General features: G+C 36.5%; 1 protein-coding gene across 2 annotated transcripts in view; it reads left to right on the top strand.

Annotated features, from left to right (window-relative positions):
• The window catches only part of LOC124154198 (adenosine deaminase 2-like), a 43,994-nt gene extending 24,021 nt beyond the window's left edge, over positions 1-19,973 (top strand). Inside the window, exons 1-8 of one of the 2 annotated variants that reach the window (XM_046527771.1) lie at positions 6,311-7,387; positions 8,679-8,969; positions 9,911-10,080; positions 11,080-11,250; positions 11,928-12,078; positions 14,448-14,602; positions 17,128-17,330; positions 19,582-19,973. In XM_046527771.1, the coding sequence (XP_046383727.1) occupies positions 7,039-7,387; positions 8,679-8,969; positions 9,911-10,080; positions 11,080-11,250; positions 11,928-12,078; positions 14,448-14,602; positions 17,128-17,330; positions 19,582-19,693 (1,602 nt within the window). In that variant the 5' untranslated portion in view covers positions 6,311-7,038 and the 3' untranslated portion in view covers positions 19,694-19,973. Of the gene's footprint in view, positions 1-6,310; positions 7,388-8,678; positions 8,970-9,910; positions 10,081-11,079; positions 11,251-11,927; positions 12,079-14,447; positions 14,603-17,127; positions 17,331-19,581 lie in introns of those variants that run through there. The other variant, XM_046527770.1, reaches the window with a different exon arrangement.
• Positions 19,974-20,691: the final 718 nt, after the last annotated feature.

Raw genomic sequence — 20,691 nt, 5'->3', positions numbered from 1 at the left:
TTAAAATCACCAATAAGTTTAGTTTCAATCCGGGACGAAACTTTACTCCCGGGAATGAAACGAAATTAATCGAAACTCCGCTGCTAAGAGGTCGCTGCTCGACTCGTCATGTTTGATACAGAGGTTAAAACATCGAGCTTAAATTTCGAATGGCCAGTTTGTGCTCACCATTCTCCTGTTAGTGGTAAAAATATGAGTGCCCTATGCATCTAATGGTGATAGGCCGAACCTCTACTTCATTCAACCATAATTCGTACTCGGTGTCTGGGTCGAAACTCAACTGTTCGAAGGTGAAGCACGAGGTTCCTCCGGTGCGTAACATTACCTGCGTTTCGTTTCGTCCCAGAGGTTTACTTAAGTTTTGACCCGAAGTAGTTTTGAATCCAATTTCGATCCGACCATGATTTTGTCTTCCCAGGTTTAAATCCATTTCGTTTCGTTTCGACATTTCTCTCCCGGCAACGAAACTATTGAATTTTACTGGCTATGACTTTCGTTTAGTTTCAATTGCATCCCTGGCTGGTAAAGATTGATAATAACCTGTCCTCGGAGTTAACTTACTCGTGAAAGACCGGCGGGGAAGAGTCACTCCTTTCCTTTCATTATTAACCACACTATGTTCTGGATTAATTAAAAATAAAAATAAGGCTTACAATATTTTTTTATTTAGCTGGGCTTTTTAAATAAGCTTCAACGAGTAATAATTTAACAAGAAATATAATAACCTTATTCTACACACTCATGGACATAGGTAGTTAGATATCGCTTTTGGTAACGGTAGCCAGTTCGTAAGCTGTGGCATTTCTATATTAGTATGGTCGTTGAAGCAATTCAAGATTTGACTCTCCACGGTGAGTAATTACCTTGCCTTTGCGTTAAATGTATGATTAATGACTGCCATAGGGGTTAGTGGAGGCTTCCTCATATTTCTACGCTTAAGGAGTACACCCAATTGTGAATCCTATGCCTACGCTACTCTCGTCAAGTTATCCCTCTCAGTGGCGCAGCTAGAGGGGGGTGGGGGGTTTGGGGGATAAACCCCCCCCCCAGAGCCTAGAGAAATTTGAAGTTTAATCCATTTTACATAATTGGATCGATATTACTAATAGATTAGTGTAAGGATTAATAAAATATCCCTCAGAAAGCCGTTAAACTCACCATTTTGAACCATTTATCTTAAAATTCCGAAGTAATTTATTAATCTCGCACCTACCGCTTATCCTGGTGGGTATTCCATACCCCTACACACTCCGGTATAAGTTGCACCTAAATCCCCCCCCCCAGCCTTGATTCCTAGCTGCGCCCCTGATCCCTCAATCCCTGCCCCTCTTTGCTTTCCGTTCCCCCAACTTCTGTCCTTGAAGACCCTGCTAACCACAATACCTTTCCTTACTTCGAGGTGTGTCACCTTAGGTAATGGAGTAATGCGACCTACACACGGATCTACAATGAAGGCCCTATTGGATCCTGAATATTGGTGGCGGTCGCTGCCCAGTGAAAGCCTGGCCCAGAAGCCCACATTTCGACTCAGACGGCACAACACACCCCAACACCTTGCCAACAATTACACCAATGAACCCCCTTATACTAAACCCAAATGGTAAAGAATGACATGCGCTCCTGTTGTGACTCAGTTATTTTCTCAGTCGATGTGCAAGGGACGGAAGCTCAACGTAGTTAATCCTGGTTTTTGCATGAAGCCTTCGTTAGTACTGCCGAAGTAGAGCGCGATAATCAGTCTTCGTGTTAGGAACTGTTCCTGTCTAAGTCACCATTCTGTGCTAGCGGTAATAGGAGTATTCTATGTTTTATATGAGCTGTTACTAACCGCATATGTCATGAAAATGAGAAGGGAAGAGTTAGCTTCAGTTGGTGTTCATTTCAACTTTAGATGGACGTCCGCATAATGAACTAACAGCAATTGTTACATTGGTTATAGAAGTCTACAAGTCTTCCATTGGTTTACAGGTAAGCTACAAATAAGTGAAATTTTTATTAAATCGAATCAATATTTCTAAATCTATGCGAGAAGTACTGCAAGTACGCCATTCACGTCGGGTTTTGTTTATATCGTTACTCATTTCCAGAGCAACGGCGAAGAGATATTTGTGGTCAATAATTGGCCATAATAAATAGGCAGCAGCAATGAGCAGTGACTGTAGTATCTACAATGAACAAGTCGGAAGCTCACCAGATGTTCGCTTCATTTTTCGTATTTCCGCCATATTTTCGGAAGAACGCGTTCCTGTCGTTGGAGGATGAAAGACCTTGGATGACAAGTCTCTCGAGTGTCGAATTGCACCTCACTAAATGAAGTAAGATGATCATTGGATTTGAAGGTAGTATCAAATTTGGTTTTCTTAGAAATTTCTCATGCTTCGGAATGGCTTATTAATTAAAGGAATAAACGCGGATTAACCAGCGGCGAGCCAATACAGTCACCCTAATTGCTTTCTATGTGCGAAAATTCCACAGAGGAATAATCATTTGCCTTGAATGGTGATCAAATGTCTAATTTCATTTGTTTTTTCCGTAAGTTACGATAAGTTTCCTTGTATATAAGACTTGCCATGTGAAAAAGATTTCCCTGGACCGGTAATCGAACCACGGACCTTTGGCTTTTTGGGTCAATGTGCAGACCGCTACGCTATCCACGTTCATTAATTCCCATGGCAATTATACCGAGGCTGATGGTACTAGGTATTAGGCCCTCGCGGTCCATCAAGGATGGCAACGCGAGGGAGAAAGGACTTCCAAGAAGCCACAACCGGTTGAGAGCCTCAAACCTGCGCTAAAGCCGCGCAAAGCGATATGTGTAATAATTCTAAACCTGCCGCGTGAACGGTGGTGAAATATACAAGAATGCCATGAGAAAAAGATTCCCCTGGACCTGTAATCGAACCACGGACCTTTGGCTTTCCGGACCAATGAGAATTAATGAACGTGAATAGCGTAGTGGTCTGTGCATTGGCCCGGAAAGCCAAAAGTCGGTGGTTCGATTCCCGGTTCAGGGGAAGTTTTTTTCTCATGGCAGTTCTTGTATGTTTCACCGCCGTTCACGCGGCAGGTTTAGAAATATTGCACAAGTTTCCCTGTGTCCGATATTCAATTCGGTATGCTGATAAGTGCCCGTCATTTAATAACGAAAAAGCAGTGTTTATCTCGCCGGGATAATCCTAATACTTGCGACTTTTTATTCAAAACTGAGATTTGCCTATGATGCCAAATTTCTGGCATAGCTCGTGGTATGATTGGAAAATGGGAGATGAGAACTAGAAATGTGGGCAAGAAAGTTTATTTTTGAAAAATTCCAGTGTACTACGCCAAACTTGAAATATTTTATGGCAAGGGAAAATGTTTTCAGATTTAGCGAGCTGCGAAGATGATAATGATATCAAAATAATTTCTTGGAATAACCTCATACTTTGCTGCAGTTCCCTCCTCTCCTCCGTATTCATATTCACTTTCGCTTTAATAATATGGCATAAGTTTTTCCTTCAACGTAAGTTAACGTTCTAATTCCTGCCACTCACGTCGGTTTTTCTAGTAACTCAGTGACAGTTTCTTACGATTATGCTAGTTTTTTTAATGCATCGCCAATTAAAGCTTTTTTTTATATATCGCACGTATTTTTGCATCGTCGGGTATTGCTCTACCAAATCCTCGGTTGGAAGATGTAAAGTTCACAATCATTTTAAAGCATTTTTACAAACTCGCCTTGTTGTTTGTCATCTTGTTCGGGTCAAATCTTGCAACTCAATTATAACCCACTTTCCGATTTGCTATATAGCTGAAAATTTCAGGATAACTCAGAGCCAGATGAAAACGCAATATTATGGCACGTTTATTATGACTTTAACGATCTTGATCGTTATTCAGATTTTAAAATTAATTATGGAGATAAGTTCAAAAAATGGCCTCCACAATCCGTTTGCCGATCATTTACAGGAACGAGAATTGTAAAGTATAATAATAAAAAAAAATTTTCACCGAAGTTCATTGAAAAATTCTTTGAACAAAAAATTTACTAACAAAAGAAGAAGAAGGAGCTAATAGAAAAAGAGGAGACGGATAAGGTAGGAAATTTGCAGTGTAAATTTTGAATAGTCGAATACTTCATGGCTTTTGTACATAGGAACAATTCCACGTTGAAAAACTTGTTGTTGTGGTCACTTTTAGCTTGATATTATCTTTTTTCGCAGTTGTTACTTTTTGAAACTATACTTGCGTATACATTTTGCCGAAACTTATTAAATTAAACAGCAGACTGGATAAATAATGTGTATTTCTCTAGATATTTATGATTTAAGAGCATTTCTACCCTTACCGTGATTTGAAAAACAAAACATCGATAGTTCTTCCAAATGACTCAGCTGTATGCGCTTAAAACTAGATAAATACGCAGATTGTAAATGGTTTCAGAAAATGTTCCTTCATTTATGGCGTTTCATTAAGTTTCAATAAAGAAAGTTTAGAGTAGAGGTAGAATTTATTTAAATCTAAAATTAATAATTCAAATTAAAAAGTAAATGTTTATAAAAATCAAGGCTTTAATCCAAAACCAAAAATATTACAATAAATTTTATATGAGCCTTTGCAAATTCTTTAAATAATTTGTTTCACAACGAAAAATGTTGGGCGCGTGTTCCACTAGAACTTTCCATTTATACTTAACGTTAGTTAAAATGTAATGAACCGTAGTTCACTGTATTTCGTGGTTTCATTATGTTATGATGTTAAGTATAAACTGAGTGTGCGTGAAGACAAGGAGTATGTATGCTAATATACTAACCATAATGTATGCTCGTATGAACGGGATACCTGAGGGATTCAGGGATTAGATATCTCCAAGGGCACTACTTTTTAATTTGCGAGAATAATGAAGACGGAGATAATGAAATTATTTTAATAAGGTAGGGAATGCACATTTTTGTGGTCATTGCTGTAATATTTGAGCTTAATGAGCAGTATCTTGTATGATGTTAGGCACGATGTGGTGGAAGTTCGTAATATTGTTGAAATGACACATTGCAATATTTCCACTTATAGATGAGTGGAAATATTGCAATGTGTCATTTCAACAAAATTAATGAGCAGACTTCTGATTTTTTTTCCAATATTTAGATAATTATATTTATATAGAGCCTTGATTATATATATTTAAATATATATATATTTAAATATATATATATAAATTGATCTATATATTTAATTAGAGCCTTGGAATGGCTGGTCGTTCTCTGTCCGCAACTAATAATTCTTACTCAGATGTTCCTCAGGTATTTTGGCATCGCTATTTTTTTAGGTTTCACTAGTCCCAGTTTTTCTAGGTTAGGTGCGCTCGTTAAAAAATCTAGAGTTGCTGGGTTGGGAATATCTAAGGACCCCAATTGTGAGAAAGGTTGAACTGAATCGATGTAGCTGTTGCAATAGGTAGGATATTTTCTCAGTGGAAGTCTCATATGCTTGGAATATCTTCCGATAGCCTACTCAAGTTATATGCCTATATTAAAGGTTTAGGTTAATGTGATTCTGTTAAACCAGGAATGGTTACTCAAGAATTACTGAGATAGTAATATCTAAATATGTATCATAATCAGGCTAACTCTGACGTCGCGTTTCTCTAATGTATATTCTTAATGGGCTGCCTCCTCCAAATACCTACTCACGAACGTGGTATTAAAAATGGGGTATTGTTACGCACTCCTTGTCTCAGTCTTGTTCCATGTCTCTCACCTACCCTTGTCAGGTTGTCAGCATCACTTGTATCCTTAGAAAAAAATGCCTTTGCTGCACGTTCAAAAAATCAGTTATCTTATCGTACATGGCTTCTTCGGATCCGTCCTCAATAACCCTCTCTGTTATCATGGTATAATGGCCCCATTATAGTTTCATTTTAGGTGACAAAAACTGTTTTATGTAACAACGACTCCAAATTTGACCTTCCCCTCTCTGTTTTATCTTACTGTGGGTCGCGTTGTTGGTACACCAACAAATCTTCAGAAGAAAGGTCAGTTAGATCGATTGAGAAAAAATAATAAATGTATAAAATTATAACAATGCGATCGGGCGAAGGGTCTCAAGGTCAGCAGAGTTAAATTTATTTCAAAGGTCGTCCGCTTCGATCGGTGAGAGGCAGGTTGCACTTTGTACGTAAGAACAGGTACGCCCCTTTGTACGCTTGACCTTGAAGGTTATTGGTCCGAAATCTAGACGGAAAACTCACGCAGCCTTTTTTTTACTATTTATGCATTGATACATTTACCACCTTAGTTGCTGAGTCTTGCTCAGAAAGTCATCGGAGGTTGTGCATGCTGTGCACGAATGCAAGGGTAAGAACTCTGTTGACATAATGCGGATACTAGTCGTGTGGCGGAAGTAATTCGGTTCAAGCTCTCCATGGCTCATAATGAATTTGTTTTGATGTTTGTACCAATATTTAGCCTTCATCATCTACTGTTCACGAGATCGAAGAAAAGAGGGGAAAAAAGTAGTCCATCGGGGAATCGGGAGATAGGAAAAAGTACGTAAGTGGAAATAAAAGCGCTGCGATACACGCGTTCAGAATCAGTTGGCTAAATGATTGGTTATATTGTGTATGGGAAACAGGTACGCCCCCCAAATCTACACGGACAACTAATTTATACTAAATTTTTTTACCGTTAATAAATAATAAGTATTCAAAAAGTCGGAGGTTGTGCATGCAGAGCATGAATCCAAGGCTATGAACCCTGCCGACATTATGCATGCACAAGTAAGTAGTATGACGGTAGTAACAGAGGGCAAACTCTCCATGACTCCTGATTGACACTTTTGATATTGGTACCAATATTTAGGCCTTGGAAAATCATCGACTGTTCACGACATCGAAGAGAAGGGGCAAAGAAATAGTCTATCGTTTTATCGGGAGATAGCAAAAAATTACATAAGTGGAAACAAAAGCGCTGCGATTCGCGCTTGCAGAATCAGTCGGCAAGGAGGAGGTGAACGAAGGAAGACAGGTTAACTTGGCACGCGATTCTCCCAGGCACCAGAGAAATGACAGCGGGTGACGTAAGGCCCCGCGGCCGTGGAACGCTTTGCCTTTGGCCGGTCTTGGCTGCCTTGCTTCTGTTAGTGGTTTCCCGCTTGTCAGAGGCTTCGCCGTCGTATTGGGCGGACAGGGCGAAGTTCCTCGCGGATGAGGCATCGAAAGCCGTGGGCTCAAGGATCAGCCTCACCGCTGATGAAGAGGTGGTCAATGGGCTGCTCATGGCCGCCAAGCGACGGGAGATCTCCGCTGGACTGAGTGATGCCTCAACGTTCCTGCCCGCGAAACACTTCTTCGAGGCCAAGAAGGATATCGAGAAATCCGACGTATTCCGATTCATCAAAGATCTTCCGAAAGGTACGTCGCTCTTCTCCTGTTCTTCCGAACTGCATTAATTATAGTGCGAATATTTGGAAGAGGAAATTTGTTCGCATTGACCAGGGTTCAGGGTTCCGGTATACCCAGATTTCGCGCTTAAGCTCTTGAAATATCAAATTATCAAGATTAAAATTTTTTACTGCTATCTTTCTTAGATTCTATCATAAGGTGTGCCATTTCCGTTTACCATGTAACTGTTTAGTGTTAGCTATCTAAGAGCGTCGATAAATATGGAGTCTTTTTTTTCACTTTAAGGATGATGTTAAAAAAATTCGTTGCCATTTGTTACTCCCAAGAAAACTGTAAGTTTGACAGCTGATGAAGAATTTCAATTTTTTATGTAAATGCTTAAAAAAACACCCTGGAAAAACTTTCTACCCATTCTTACTATAATTTACCCTGCCAAAGCGTATTCAAAGTTCATAAATTACCATTTGTCGAATATCAAAAAATATGCCTACAACCTAGTAATCAAGATTGGTTTTAAAACTTAAAAAAATATTCATTCATCGATAGGCAGTCGTAATACCCATATGAAGAAACTGGGTATAGCAGAAGTGTGAGAGATTTTGCCACTTATGTCAACGGTTGTGTCCATTCAAAATCATGAGTTCCTAAGGGAAAGCACTTTTTATATGCGTGCGGTGTTACTAACTCACCAAGAAAATGTTGTAAGCACAGGTGACTGGTGTCCATATATTCAACTCCTAACTTTTTAAGTTTATGCTTCAAATAGTCACAGCCATGTAACGCAAAGCCCATTTAGGAAAACAGCCTTTTTTCAAGAGTTTATAATTTGAACAAGTATGAGGTCAGAATGTCGAAAATTTCTTCATTCTTAAACGAATTCTTAATTTTTAAATGCCATAGTAATAAATATGTCAACATCGACTGTTTTTGTTACATCGAAGACCATGGCCGTGAGAATATACTTGATATATAGTAGAAAATTATTCCCGATGCCCGCTTTATATATTTCTGGAAACCATGATTTATCTATAATTTTGAAATTATTATATAGCGTATCATCTGAATTATTTTGTTTACCTATCCTTTCTAAATTGTTTTACTATTCTATAGAATATCAGGGAAAATTGGAGAAAAATATTTATCCAATGTTTTTTATGGTAGTAGTTGATACAAATATTCACTATGCATGCATTTAATTTTTGAAATTCTTTTCACCGAGGCCTCCAAGGGAAGGGCAGTCATTGAAAAAATTGTCGTTAAACTGTTATTTATTCGTGCGTACGCCTATTTGAATCCACAGGTGCCGCTCTTCACGGACACGACACTTCGATGGCGTCCCTAGCGTACGTCGTCAACAACCTCACTCATAGGGCCGATCTGTACGCATGCGTGACCCCAGCGACTACTAAGGGATTGTCCGAGGTGCCGCTGAAATTGTCGGCGCTCCGGTTTTCGGCGCCAGGACCTCCACCAATCAGCGAGCGATGCGCAGAGTGGACTGACGTAGGCCAGCTAAGGTCACGCTTCGGCTCCGACGCCATCGACCGCTGGTTTGAATCCTACCTGAGCTTAGTCACGGCCAATCCGAGAGGTAAGCTTCTATTCTTTACATTTTTTTCCTTTATTAGCCCATGATTTTGATCAGTGGAGAAACATTTGACCACCTTACCGAAAATAGAACACACAAAAATTAACATAACCACATCAACTAATACTTTACATTTAACCACTTCATTAGCCCATGCTTTTGATCGGTGGGGAAACATTTACCTACCTCAGCGAAAAAAAAACACTCTTGAAAACGCAATATTTCACGTAAGCCATGCAAATTGGAAGCTAAACTTTTGGCTTTCGTCGCAGGTGGTCACCAGAGATTATTGAAATATCAAAAAGATATTTATCTATGTATGATTGGTGAAATTAATAAAAAAGTAGTAAAATAAAAATTTAAGCTTTCATTATACATCAAAAATGCCATTTCCTTGGACTCTTCAGTAATGAGGAGAATGAAATCGAGGGCAGAATGCTTTATTGCCGACGAGTGATGGCTATATTTTACCACCGGAAAATCCTAATGGAAATCTGTGATATGGCTGGTGTTTTGGCACTCAGGTTATTATTGCAAAGCTTGTTCATACTCCTCACGTCTTCAGGGATACATTTCTTTGCTACGTTGAAATCAAATGAAATCTCTGCCGTTATATAATTTACTTGAGTCAAACGCAATAGAAAAGTTATTCGGATTTATGTAACACGTATTTCATAGTGCAAGTGTGTACATTTTTAATTACAGGCCAGCTAATATTTGTACTTAGGCGCCAAGCATGACTTTGTCATCAAGGTGATGTAATGAAAAATTGAAAAATGGGAAGAATTGATTTGATCATTCATGTGATCACTCAGGCAAATAGAAAATTGTTGAAAGTGGAAAAAAAAAATCATTACAGTTATAATAAATGCACCCAGCATCAGTGTATTCAATAACTCCAAGAAAAGGAAAGTTCACCTTATCTTTTAATGATTTCTTTCCAGAAAAATATCCAAATATTGACGTCGTTTGGGAATACTTCTATCGTATCTTGGATTTAGTTGGTGGCCTAGTTACTTACAAGCCAGTTTTCGCGGAATACTACAAAAGAACTCTTGAAGAAATGAGGGATGATAATGTCATCTACCTTGAATTGAGAGGGACTTTACCAAAGGTAATGTGCATCGTTCATCTAGCATTAATACCAACGAGCTCATAATTCAGAGAATGATAGCTGTCGAGTAGGTTCTCTACCGCCACCCTGTTACTTATCTGGTACTGTTCACCTTCTTAAATGAGTAAGAAATAAAAATCACTCACTTTAAAAATTATCTTGCTTGCTTTGACAAAATATTTTTTTTATCCTGATTGAATATGTATTTATTGCGACTATTTGAATCACCATATAATGAGTTCTGCTTTTATTTTGCAATTTTAGGAATACATATTTGTTTATATCCTATAAATATAGTAATAATATTGTAATCTATATTCAAATAAAGGTATATATACATCACATGGAAATTGCACTCAACAAATTTTGAAAGTTGTTTTTACATAATTTCTCTTTACTGACTCGCACGTTGTAAGTATAACATTTTTATGAATCCCTTAATTTATTCTTTTAACTGAGCAAGCCATCCTGCGGCATCAAAGTTAGGTAATTCATTTAGTGTTAAAATATTTAACTAAAGTCTACGTAAAATGGGGAATTGGATGGACAAATAATACATATTAAATATAGTTCTCATCTAGACCTCTTAAATGAAATATATTTATACAGATAACAAGTAACGTTTGTATTTAATTTGCGTTAGTTAAAATATGAAGGAATCTTCGGATATTTTGAAACGCGCACACTTCCATTTTCACCGTGGTCCATTCCAATTAAATGTGTTTGCAAGTCCTTGGGTTTTTACAAATGGAACGGTTTCAATCGAAGAGGTACTTTTTTACTATTTTTTCATGGTGAATATTAAAAAATGCTGCGAATTATACTTTATAATTTTTATTTTACAGCCATTACCTTTTTTAATTATTCAATACTTCCTTCTTATTTGATTGAAATAATAAATTGATAACTCCAATTTTTTTCAATTAAACCCTTGATTTGCGCAAAAAATTGTCCAGTACTGCTACAATTTCTCAGTGTTTTTTTATCGTGTCTTTACAGCTTTACGACTTGGACGGAAACCAATGGGAAGGATCTGAAGTCGTGAAGGTTTATAAGGAGGCAACAGATGAATTTATGGAAAACAACCGTGAAAATTTCATTGGTGCCAAGTTCATTTATAATGCACCCAGACTGGTAAACGATTCCACTGCCGATCAGCAGATACAAACGGTAGGCGGTGGAGAATATTTTTTATTTTCTTCTAATTATTTTTCTTGTGCAATAGAACCCATTCCAATGGAAAAATTAGCTGCGTATTTTTTCGTGTTAAACGTTACATAAGTTACCTTCGAGACAGTTCACGCTCTATTCATAAATATAACAGATGACCAAATAGAAATTACCACTGACCTAAAAGAAATTTAGAATGAGACCCTTTATCATGAAAAGTATCGTCGTGGTTGTGTAAATGAATTTTTTTATATGATATTGTTTACTGTGTCACAGAATATTTCGTTCCATATTAAATTGAATCTTGTCTTCTGCTTTTAGATGCGTATAAAATACAATGTGTTACTTCATGGTACTTTTTCCGTTGAGAGTGTTAATTTGTCGAATCACATGAAAATCATCAGCGGAAGGCATTGTTGCACCCGGGACGCATTCTGAAGCCCCATTAACTGAAGTATAACTTGGTTTCAACGACCAAGGACAGTAAAAGAAATATTCCACCATTCACACCTCAGAAAGCGTATCAATAAAATGATGTTTTTGATGGTAGTATATCGGGTTCGTGTGGTGGCCATAACGTTGGCCTCACACCCTGTGAGCCCGAGTTAAATTCCCGGCGGTGGCAGGAACTTTTCAGAGGTTGCCTAAAACAGCATTCTCATTGCTATTTCATCTAGATGTTGGACATCCATACCAAGTACCCAGACTTCGTGGCGGGCTTCGACATTGCGGGTCAGGAGGACAAAGGAAGGCCGCTCAAAGACTTCGTCGACCGAATCCTCACACTTCCGCCAAGTATCAAATTCTTCTTCCACGCCGGAGAGACCGGTGAGTAACAAGTGTTTGAGGTATGTCATTTTCGGTGTTAATTTTTTGGAAATGCATAGGTAACCCATTTCCGCCCACCGTAGCCATATGACTACATCCTACCATTCTGAACATATCGGTGGCTAAGTTCTAACTACACGTTTCTCAAAATTTGGCTGGTTTGACACAGGTATCTTTAACAAAGTGTAATAACGTTAAACAATGAAATTCAATTTAAATAAATAAAATATCGCAGCACTTTTCCACAAAATTTTTTAATGCGTACAACGCGTTTCGGCTCACCGAGTCATCATCTGGTACAAGACTTTTAAAAAATCTTGTGGAAAAGTGCTACGATCTTTTATTTATTTAAATATGTCTAACTTCCACCAATTGGAGCCTGAATCTGTTAAACAAAATAAAATTCAAGCAAAAAATCACTCTTTGTTGGCAAGTGTATGCTTCTTTTTCAGTTTTATGAATTTTTTGTTTTTTATTTTAGCGCACAATTAGAAAAAATTAATCGTGTTCTTACTCTCCTGAAAAGTTGCTATTTTTGAGATACGTGTTGTTATAACTTAGCCATCGCTATGAGACCCTTGAAGAAAATCCGCACTGCTTCTTAGCCGAATTGTCACAAATACGCTTTTGAAACTTGCTACGAGTTTTTGCCCTTTATTAGTTTATTTTTGAAGCAGGTCGAAATAAGGTCACAGACGGAAAGGGAGGAGTACAAAAACCGAAATTCAATGTGGACGCTTATTGCATGTAACTTACATGCAAGTATCATGAATGATAACAAGAAATTACTTTATAAAGGTCATTTTAACTTTCCTTCATCCACATATATGCTTCCTATGAATATACGTCCTTTTTATCAAGGTAATTCGTAGAAATTGTACTACATTCGATTCGGACCTCTCTACCACGGAGTGTAGCTAGATGGCAACGGGCCATTCTCACGAAACGAGGGATGTATCACCAAAACATTTCATTGGATTACGTACGATGACCATAAAATCAACGTACCTAAATATCTTCAAAATCGCGAGCAGAAAGATAACTGGGAGGAATTGTCAATCAAGTACTTCCGGCGAATTAATTTTCCCTGCATTTATTCAAGAGCATAGCTGGTATCTCTACGTAAGGGCATTAGTTATATTTCTCACTTAGGAATGAATACTAAGTTTATTTTTAGTGAGTGGTTTTTATTAAGAAAAGTCGTTATAATTCGTAACGGTATTTCTTGGGTTTGGTTCAACGGAGACTTATTCAATGTCTTTAGTGCTAAACTAACAGCTGAAGTCAGCACGCTCGAATTTTGGTTATCATCGAAAAAAGAGGTTGACATCAATGTCGAATTTAGTCAAAATTCGTTGAGCTAACTCTATTATTGTTCATCTCTAAGCCGTGCTTCTCCATCTTCTAGTTGCTTAGCGACTTACATTTGTGTTTTCCTGCAGTGGGTTTTTTCCAACAAGGACGACAGTCAATATCCTTAGGTTTTTCCCACGTTCACTAACATCTTTTTACACTTGGTCAATAGTAACTTTGTTAACTTATAATTTTATTTGTTGATTGAAAATGGAACTTATATTTCTTTTTATGTAATTTCTCTGCATGTAATTTCATGAGCAACTTGACAATGTATTTATCTTCATATATTTCATGTTTGCCGAGGGTTTAGATGGAAGATGGGACTTTCTAATCCCAATCTCGCCCAATAAAGACGTTTATTTTTTTATTATTATTATTACAGGAGAGGAGCCACTTCCTCTAGGCCATGTATTTTGCTGACATATTAGTTTTGTAAGACTTACGCGACCGTCTTGAAAATTAAGGAAATGTAATCCTCATGATCAACAGCACAATGCTGAAAAGTTGGAACTTTTCAGCATTGTGCTGTTGATGATGAGGAAAGATGCTTGAAAGTAATTATTTTTGTTTGTAATCACCTTTTCAAGCAAAGTTTTACCTTAAAAAAGTTCCAAGTATTGGCGAATGGAAACATTATAAACTTTTGTAATTTGTGAATTTAAAGCTACAATATACAATATGCGAGCGATTTTTCGCAGTTTTTTTACTATTGATTCCACAGTGTTACTGAAATAAGCACTTTTAAATGCGTTCTCATGAGTATAATTGATTATTATTATAATTGATAAGTTGTGTGATTATAATATACATCCAATTGATAAAGATATTTTTTACCATTCAAGATAATGAAGTAGAAGAAAAGAATTTGCAAGCTGAGCTACCAAGCTTACAGATACGTATGATCCACAGAAAACATGGCAAAGTATGATTTTGGGTCCTTCGCTAAACAGGAAAGATTAGACACCACTATATTGTGGGTATGCTCTTATGTCAGATTTTCCTATTTCTTACAGATTGGCAAGGATTAGCTGACATGAATCTTGTTGACGCAGTCCTTCTCAACACTACCCGTTTGGGTCACGGCTACGCTATTCTAAAACATCCGCTGGTCATGCAAAGGGTTAAGGAACAAGGAATTGCAATCGAGGTCAACCCTATTTCAAACCAGGTAATAAAATGTTTGGCATGCCGTGTCTACAGGTGAAATGTTTTATAATTTTTTTCCTTGTAGCTTATCAAGCAAAAAAATCAAGCGTTGTCCATTTCCTCAAAATCCAATATCCAACTCCATCAGCACCTTTTTATTTTTCATAAAAATGGTATTTAAGATTATGTTTTGAGTATTGCATTCCCTTCACATTTTCACTTATATTTATGCCTTAATTAGAGATTTTTCAGGCTAATCAATTAGGGTTTTTTGTATGTTTTCTAAAATTCAGAATTCATTAAATCCTGGAAACGTGCCGGTTGAATCAGCTTAAAAATCTAGTATTAAACTGGCCAAGATTTCAGACAGAACATAATTAAGTTTTTATAAACTAGAAATAAAATCATTCATAATTACATAACGTATCGAACATGCTAAAGTTTTTAAATAACCTTTATATGATGTTATTTGAGCATGAAATTGGCACATACCTTAGGAGGACGCATCACTTTCGCTTAGTTGGTCTGTTTTCGTGATGTAATTATTATTATTCTTTGGTTTCACAGAATTTTTGCTGGTTTTAGGTGAGGTACGGGTATCACCAAGCACTCTCGTCTTTTTACTCTGTGTTAAAAAAATTTCTGACAATCCGGCATGTATTTAAAATTGCTGATTTTTGTATTGAAATGAACAAGTTTTTCGGCAGTCCATTAGTTTTAAGACCTTGATGGGCTGAATGAGACACTATTCCTGTGTCAGAGATAATGATTGGTATTGTGTGCAATTTACCTGATTTCCATAATATCTTAATTTCATCTTTAAGTTCTGCATACTTTTCCATTTTGGTACCAAGTACTGAAATGTTTAGCATACTGCGTCCATAGATGAAGTGTTTTGTAAATTTTTTCTTGCAGTTTATTTCACAAACCAGTTGAGTTTATAAAGTTTTGAGGCAATTTCCTCAAAATCCATTTTCCAACACCGTCATCTTCTTTTCATTTTTAACAACGATAAAATTTAGGACTATGTTTTGATCACAGCACCCCGTTCATATTTGTATAGATTGATGCCTTAATTAGCTATTATTTTTTAGGCAGAAACAGTACAAGCAGATATCTTCCGAGCTGTCTTTGCTGTGGACAATCCTAATAATCACTTTTTTGTCCCTAAAGTTAAATTTTCCACATGCTAAAAACTACTCCATGAAAATTTTGAGAAGCTTTGCGAAATAAATTGAGAAGCTTTGAGAAAAAAATTGAGAAGCTTCTTTCAAGGAGAAAACTTTCCTATTTTCTTTGTTACATATTTTCTATTTCCTAATAAGTGACTTCTGCGGCTATGTATGTAGTGAAAATCATGTAGAATTATCTTAAGAATTGTATGATGAAGATTTTGTGCAAAAAATAGCAGGAAAAGTTCAGAGAAAATTGTAGAGAGATAAATATTTTGAATGGCTAATCGAATTTCACACGTCTGTCGTAACAAAATTAGTGATGTTTAGGACCTAGAGTAGGGTTTTATCCTCAGGGCTCATTTTTGGGCTGTTTCAACTTTAATAGCAGCACTCATATTTTTAGTAATTGTTGATAGAGACCGCGGTAACCAAGTCATGATTTCTTACAAATTTAAACTTTCAAGAAAAATCATGCTACGTTATATGGTCAGTTTGTTGGTTGTTTTTGGTATGAAATGTATTCAAAGTATGCCTACGAATTCCTCTAGTCAGAATGCAAGACACGGGTTTATTAAATGTGGGAAAACGTTTTCAGCAATGGGAAAGAAATGAAATCATAACAGCTAAAAGGAACCTAAAGTACGAGGTCAAATGTCTTGGTTATTGCCTAGAATATAAACTTATAATTCAATATTATTTATACTTATACTTATTTAAATTCTCCCTGTACTGTTGGGCAGTCGAAATAATAATTCTTTACTTCAGAATTACGAGAAATTCAGTGAATTTATCTACCTCGACCAGGACCTATCATACATTTTTTATGTAAAACTCATTAAATCTGTGAAAAATATGCCTTTTGAAAGTTTTAAAACCTAGCTTTACTCAAGCTGACAAAGACTTAGAGAGAACATAACTAAGTTAAAACAACTGAAAAAGTAGTTCATTCGTAAGTATCGTGCATGGTGAGAAATGTAAATGACCTTGAGAAAAAAGCATTTGGACATTTAATTGGCTCTTTTGTTACGAGGATGCATAAATTTCCCTCGATTGGTCTGTTTTTATGATATATTACTTATTGAAGTGTTGTAATATCATCTATTTCTGGGGTAAATTATCACGTTTCATTGCCAACCAATTAAAGCATTTCGATATCCTATATCTAAATATGAAAAAATTACCTCATTCTTTTGGCGGAGATGAAATAGATACATGTGGGATACTGGTTAATGTTAATGATATTTGATTTATAAATCCTAAAAATTTCAAAATGATATGGTAAGATTAAACGAATTATAAGCAACGAAAAAAAGCAAGATACGTTCAGATTAGTGGTTTTGATGCGTTATCTAAATCACTTCCATACTTCTAGGTTTTATTGCTAGTCAACGACCTACGCAATCACCCAGCGGCAGCGCTCCTTGCCGACGATTATCCAGTGGTGATCTCCTGCGATAACGCCATGCTATGGAATTCCACAGCGCTTAGCTACGACTTCTACGAGGCGTTCATGGGAATGACCAGCGCCGATACGGACCTTCGATTCCTCAAGCGACTCGCGTTCAACTCCATCATGTAAGCAAACTAATTGGTTGTATAACAAATTAAAGTAGTAATATCCATCTACATGCTTTTAAGTATACTATTGCACTAGGGAACAATTGTAACACATTTTCTGTTGACTTTAATGTTGAGCTGTTTTATGGTAAAATAAGGCATGCTGATTTTAAAACTGCAGTTAGCTTTCACGGATTAAAATAATATTCTGGTTAATATGGGTAAGGTAATGGGTAAATATCAACTGAAAATAAACACAAAGAAAACCAAGATATTAGTATGCAGCAGAAGAGGGGGGGTCAAGACTAACATTAAAATAGGGAAGCAAACACCGGTGGAGGTGGATGAATTCTGTAATTTGGGAAGCAGGATCACTAGTGACGGGAGAAGCAAGAAATAAATTATCAGCAGAACAGCCAAAGCAAAGAGAGTATTAAAAAAACACCAAAAGAGATACTTGCTTACAGCGGGAAACTTAAATATGGAAGTCCTGAAAAAAATTATAAGAACCTACATTTGGAGTATGCTCCTATATGGAAGTGAGGCATGGACAATGACAGCAGCGGAAAAAGCAAGGATAGCAGCCTTCGAAATGTGGTGCTACAGAAGAATAATGAGGATCAAATGGATCGACCGAGTTAGTAATGAGGAAGTCCTGCGAAGAGTATGAGGAAAGAGAGGCCTCATGAAAACCTTAATAAGAAGACGGAAGACCATATAGAAGATATCCTGAGACATGATGGCCTGATGAAGACAATCGTCGAGGGAAAAGTGGATGGCAAGAACGGAAAAGGAAGACCTCGAACAAAATATATGGAACAGGTGAAGAAAGATGCGAAGAAGAAGAAATACGTAGGCGTGAGAAGATTAGCTGATAGGAAAATTGAGTGGGGAGCTGCGTCAAACCAATTTTAGGATTGTTGACCAGTGATGATGAGTTAGTTTTCTTCTACAACGTCAAGTTTTTTCAATACACCTTGTGTGATTGTGACCACACTCTATTGGATTCAACGTCGATCACAGGAAGCACTATTGCTCTCCAATTGGCTGAAATAAGCCTTGCCAGACTGGTCCCGTATGGCTGAAGCCGTAGAAGACCAGCGATAGGTGGATAGCAGTTTAGTTATGTAGGAGATACTATAGTGAGATGAAGGAACGTAACCCCACTCTTGCTTCTTGAGGAAGCTATAAAATTTTGCGGGTTGCATACACTGATATAATTTTTTTTTCAATTCATTTGTATGAGTAGACCATACTTTTTTAATAAAAGACCTTCAAATTTCCTATCTGGGGAGTATACTAGGTAGTATTCCTCTTTACATTCCTTCATTTACAAATGTTTAATGACGTACGAGACAGATAGAGAGTATCGTGTAGTTATAGATAAAATGTAATAGATAAAGTTATAGATAAAGTGATAGGTAATTTTCTTATTCAGTGGCCAAACGTTAGCCAAAAACAAGTCACAGATCTATGACAACAAAATGGCTGTTCCGCAGTATTATTGAATATCATTAATCCAATTAGATAATTTTCCCTCAAATTTTATTCTCTTATCGGCTATAAGATGCAAATTAGTGAATAAACACACCCGAGTAAATACGGATCGGTATCACCGCCCGAATTCGTGAATACTTAAAATATTAATACTAGATGTCGTAATTATATTATTGCTAAAATTAATTATAGCCTATTATAAGGTAACACCTTTAATGCAGCCATTAGGGTTAAATTGGTGCGAGTTTCATTAAAAGATCTTTATAGAATGGCAAATGCCATTTATAAATAATTTATGTATCCATAAAAATATGGTAAAGACTCTATTTTGATAATATCTATCTTTTAAAGGTCCTTTTGGCATATATGCTTGAACTTTGCTTTAAAAAAAATGATTTGTAATAAAACTTAAAAATCGTGAATTGCTCATTTTGGGCAATAGCCTAGGGACACGGAAACATATTCATAATTAATATACGCATACGGTATTTCCTCTGCTCGCATCATTAGTGATATATTAACTAACGTAAGATGCTACATTTTCATCACGAAAGTAAAATCCAAAAACACATTGAATCGGTGCGGGAGGATTTCTGTCAGTTATTGCGAATTGATGCCCTTGACAAATATATGATCATTCTTTATTCAAATAGGAAGTATGAAAATTAGGAATGTAAGATATTTACTCATTTTATTAGGAATAACTCTTTTTTAAGATCTTTCAGAGTGGAATCAGAACATTATATTAAAATATGACAATTTCTTTTTTCAGATATAGCTCCATGAATTCAGTGGAAAAAAGCCAGGCGCTTTTCTTATGGCACACAAAATGGAATCAGTTTATTTCAAATACTATTGAAAAGTACAGTTATACAAGCCTATGACAGTTGTCTACTATCATCTGTGAAGTGTAAAAATATCATATTGAAAAAATATTTCAGTATTACTTTTTGCTCACTTCAAAAACTTATGATTAACTTTAATAAATGAATCCATTAAATATTTCCCTTTGACACCCAGAAAATTATGAAGCCTTACATTACTATTTATGATGTATTTTTTATATTTTTAAGTTATTGTTGTTAATACGCACAGCGTAAATATAAAATAGATGCTCTCACATTCTGTATCGAGGACGAGATTAAAATGTGAAATTCCTATGTCTCTAAATGAGTGTGATTTGATAACTTCAACAATATCGCATGTTTTTTTGCCAATAGTCACTGGAGATGTTATTTTAATTGAATTATAACTTCATGAGAAAAAGAAAAAGTTAATTGATGAAGTCCATTCACAAGTATTTCCTTTACTAAGAATTTTCGTAATTCTTTACTAAACCGAAATTGGGTGTTATAAAGACTTCGATTTCAGCGCTGACCTGTTTCAGACCTCCACCTTTTGACCCTACCATGGCTATGGTATTGTCTCGTCCATTGAGCAATCATGCCAAAGGAATTTCCGGATACTGTGCATGGATTCAAGGTTGAAATTTCAAAATCCAAGATCACGACATAGGTCAGATTCGCCAACTATGACAATATCATCTGTTTCTAAGTTGTTTATTTCGACTGAAATTTTTTTTCATCAAATTTAATGCTTACAGCGAAGGCGACGTTCCAGGATTTTATGAAAATTTATTTGAAAGCGTATCACTTGGAAAATTTTCCATTTCCTGTACTAATACCTAACGAAGTTGGGGTATTAATGCTATTGGCACTGAGCCATCAAACCGACTTTAGCGCCCTTGCATACATTTACTCTGAGCTTGCTCTAATGTCTCACCTGTCAATACCATAACATACCTCATCACTATCTATCGTAGTAACCTGGCGTTCTTAAGATGCGACTAACTTGGTCGGAAAATAAACTGCTTTTGAATTTA

This window comes from Ischnura elegans, chromosome 2, assembly GCF_921293095.1.
Source record: "Ischnura elegans chromosome 2, ioIscEleg1.1, whole genome shotgun sequence".
NCBI lineage: Eukaryota > Metazoa > Arthropoda > Insecta > Odonata > Coenagrionidae > Ischnura > Ischnura elegans.
The sequence above is the reverse complement of the archived record's forward strand: the minus strand, read 5'-3'. Positions and strand labels throughout refer to the sequence as shown.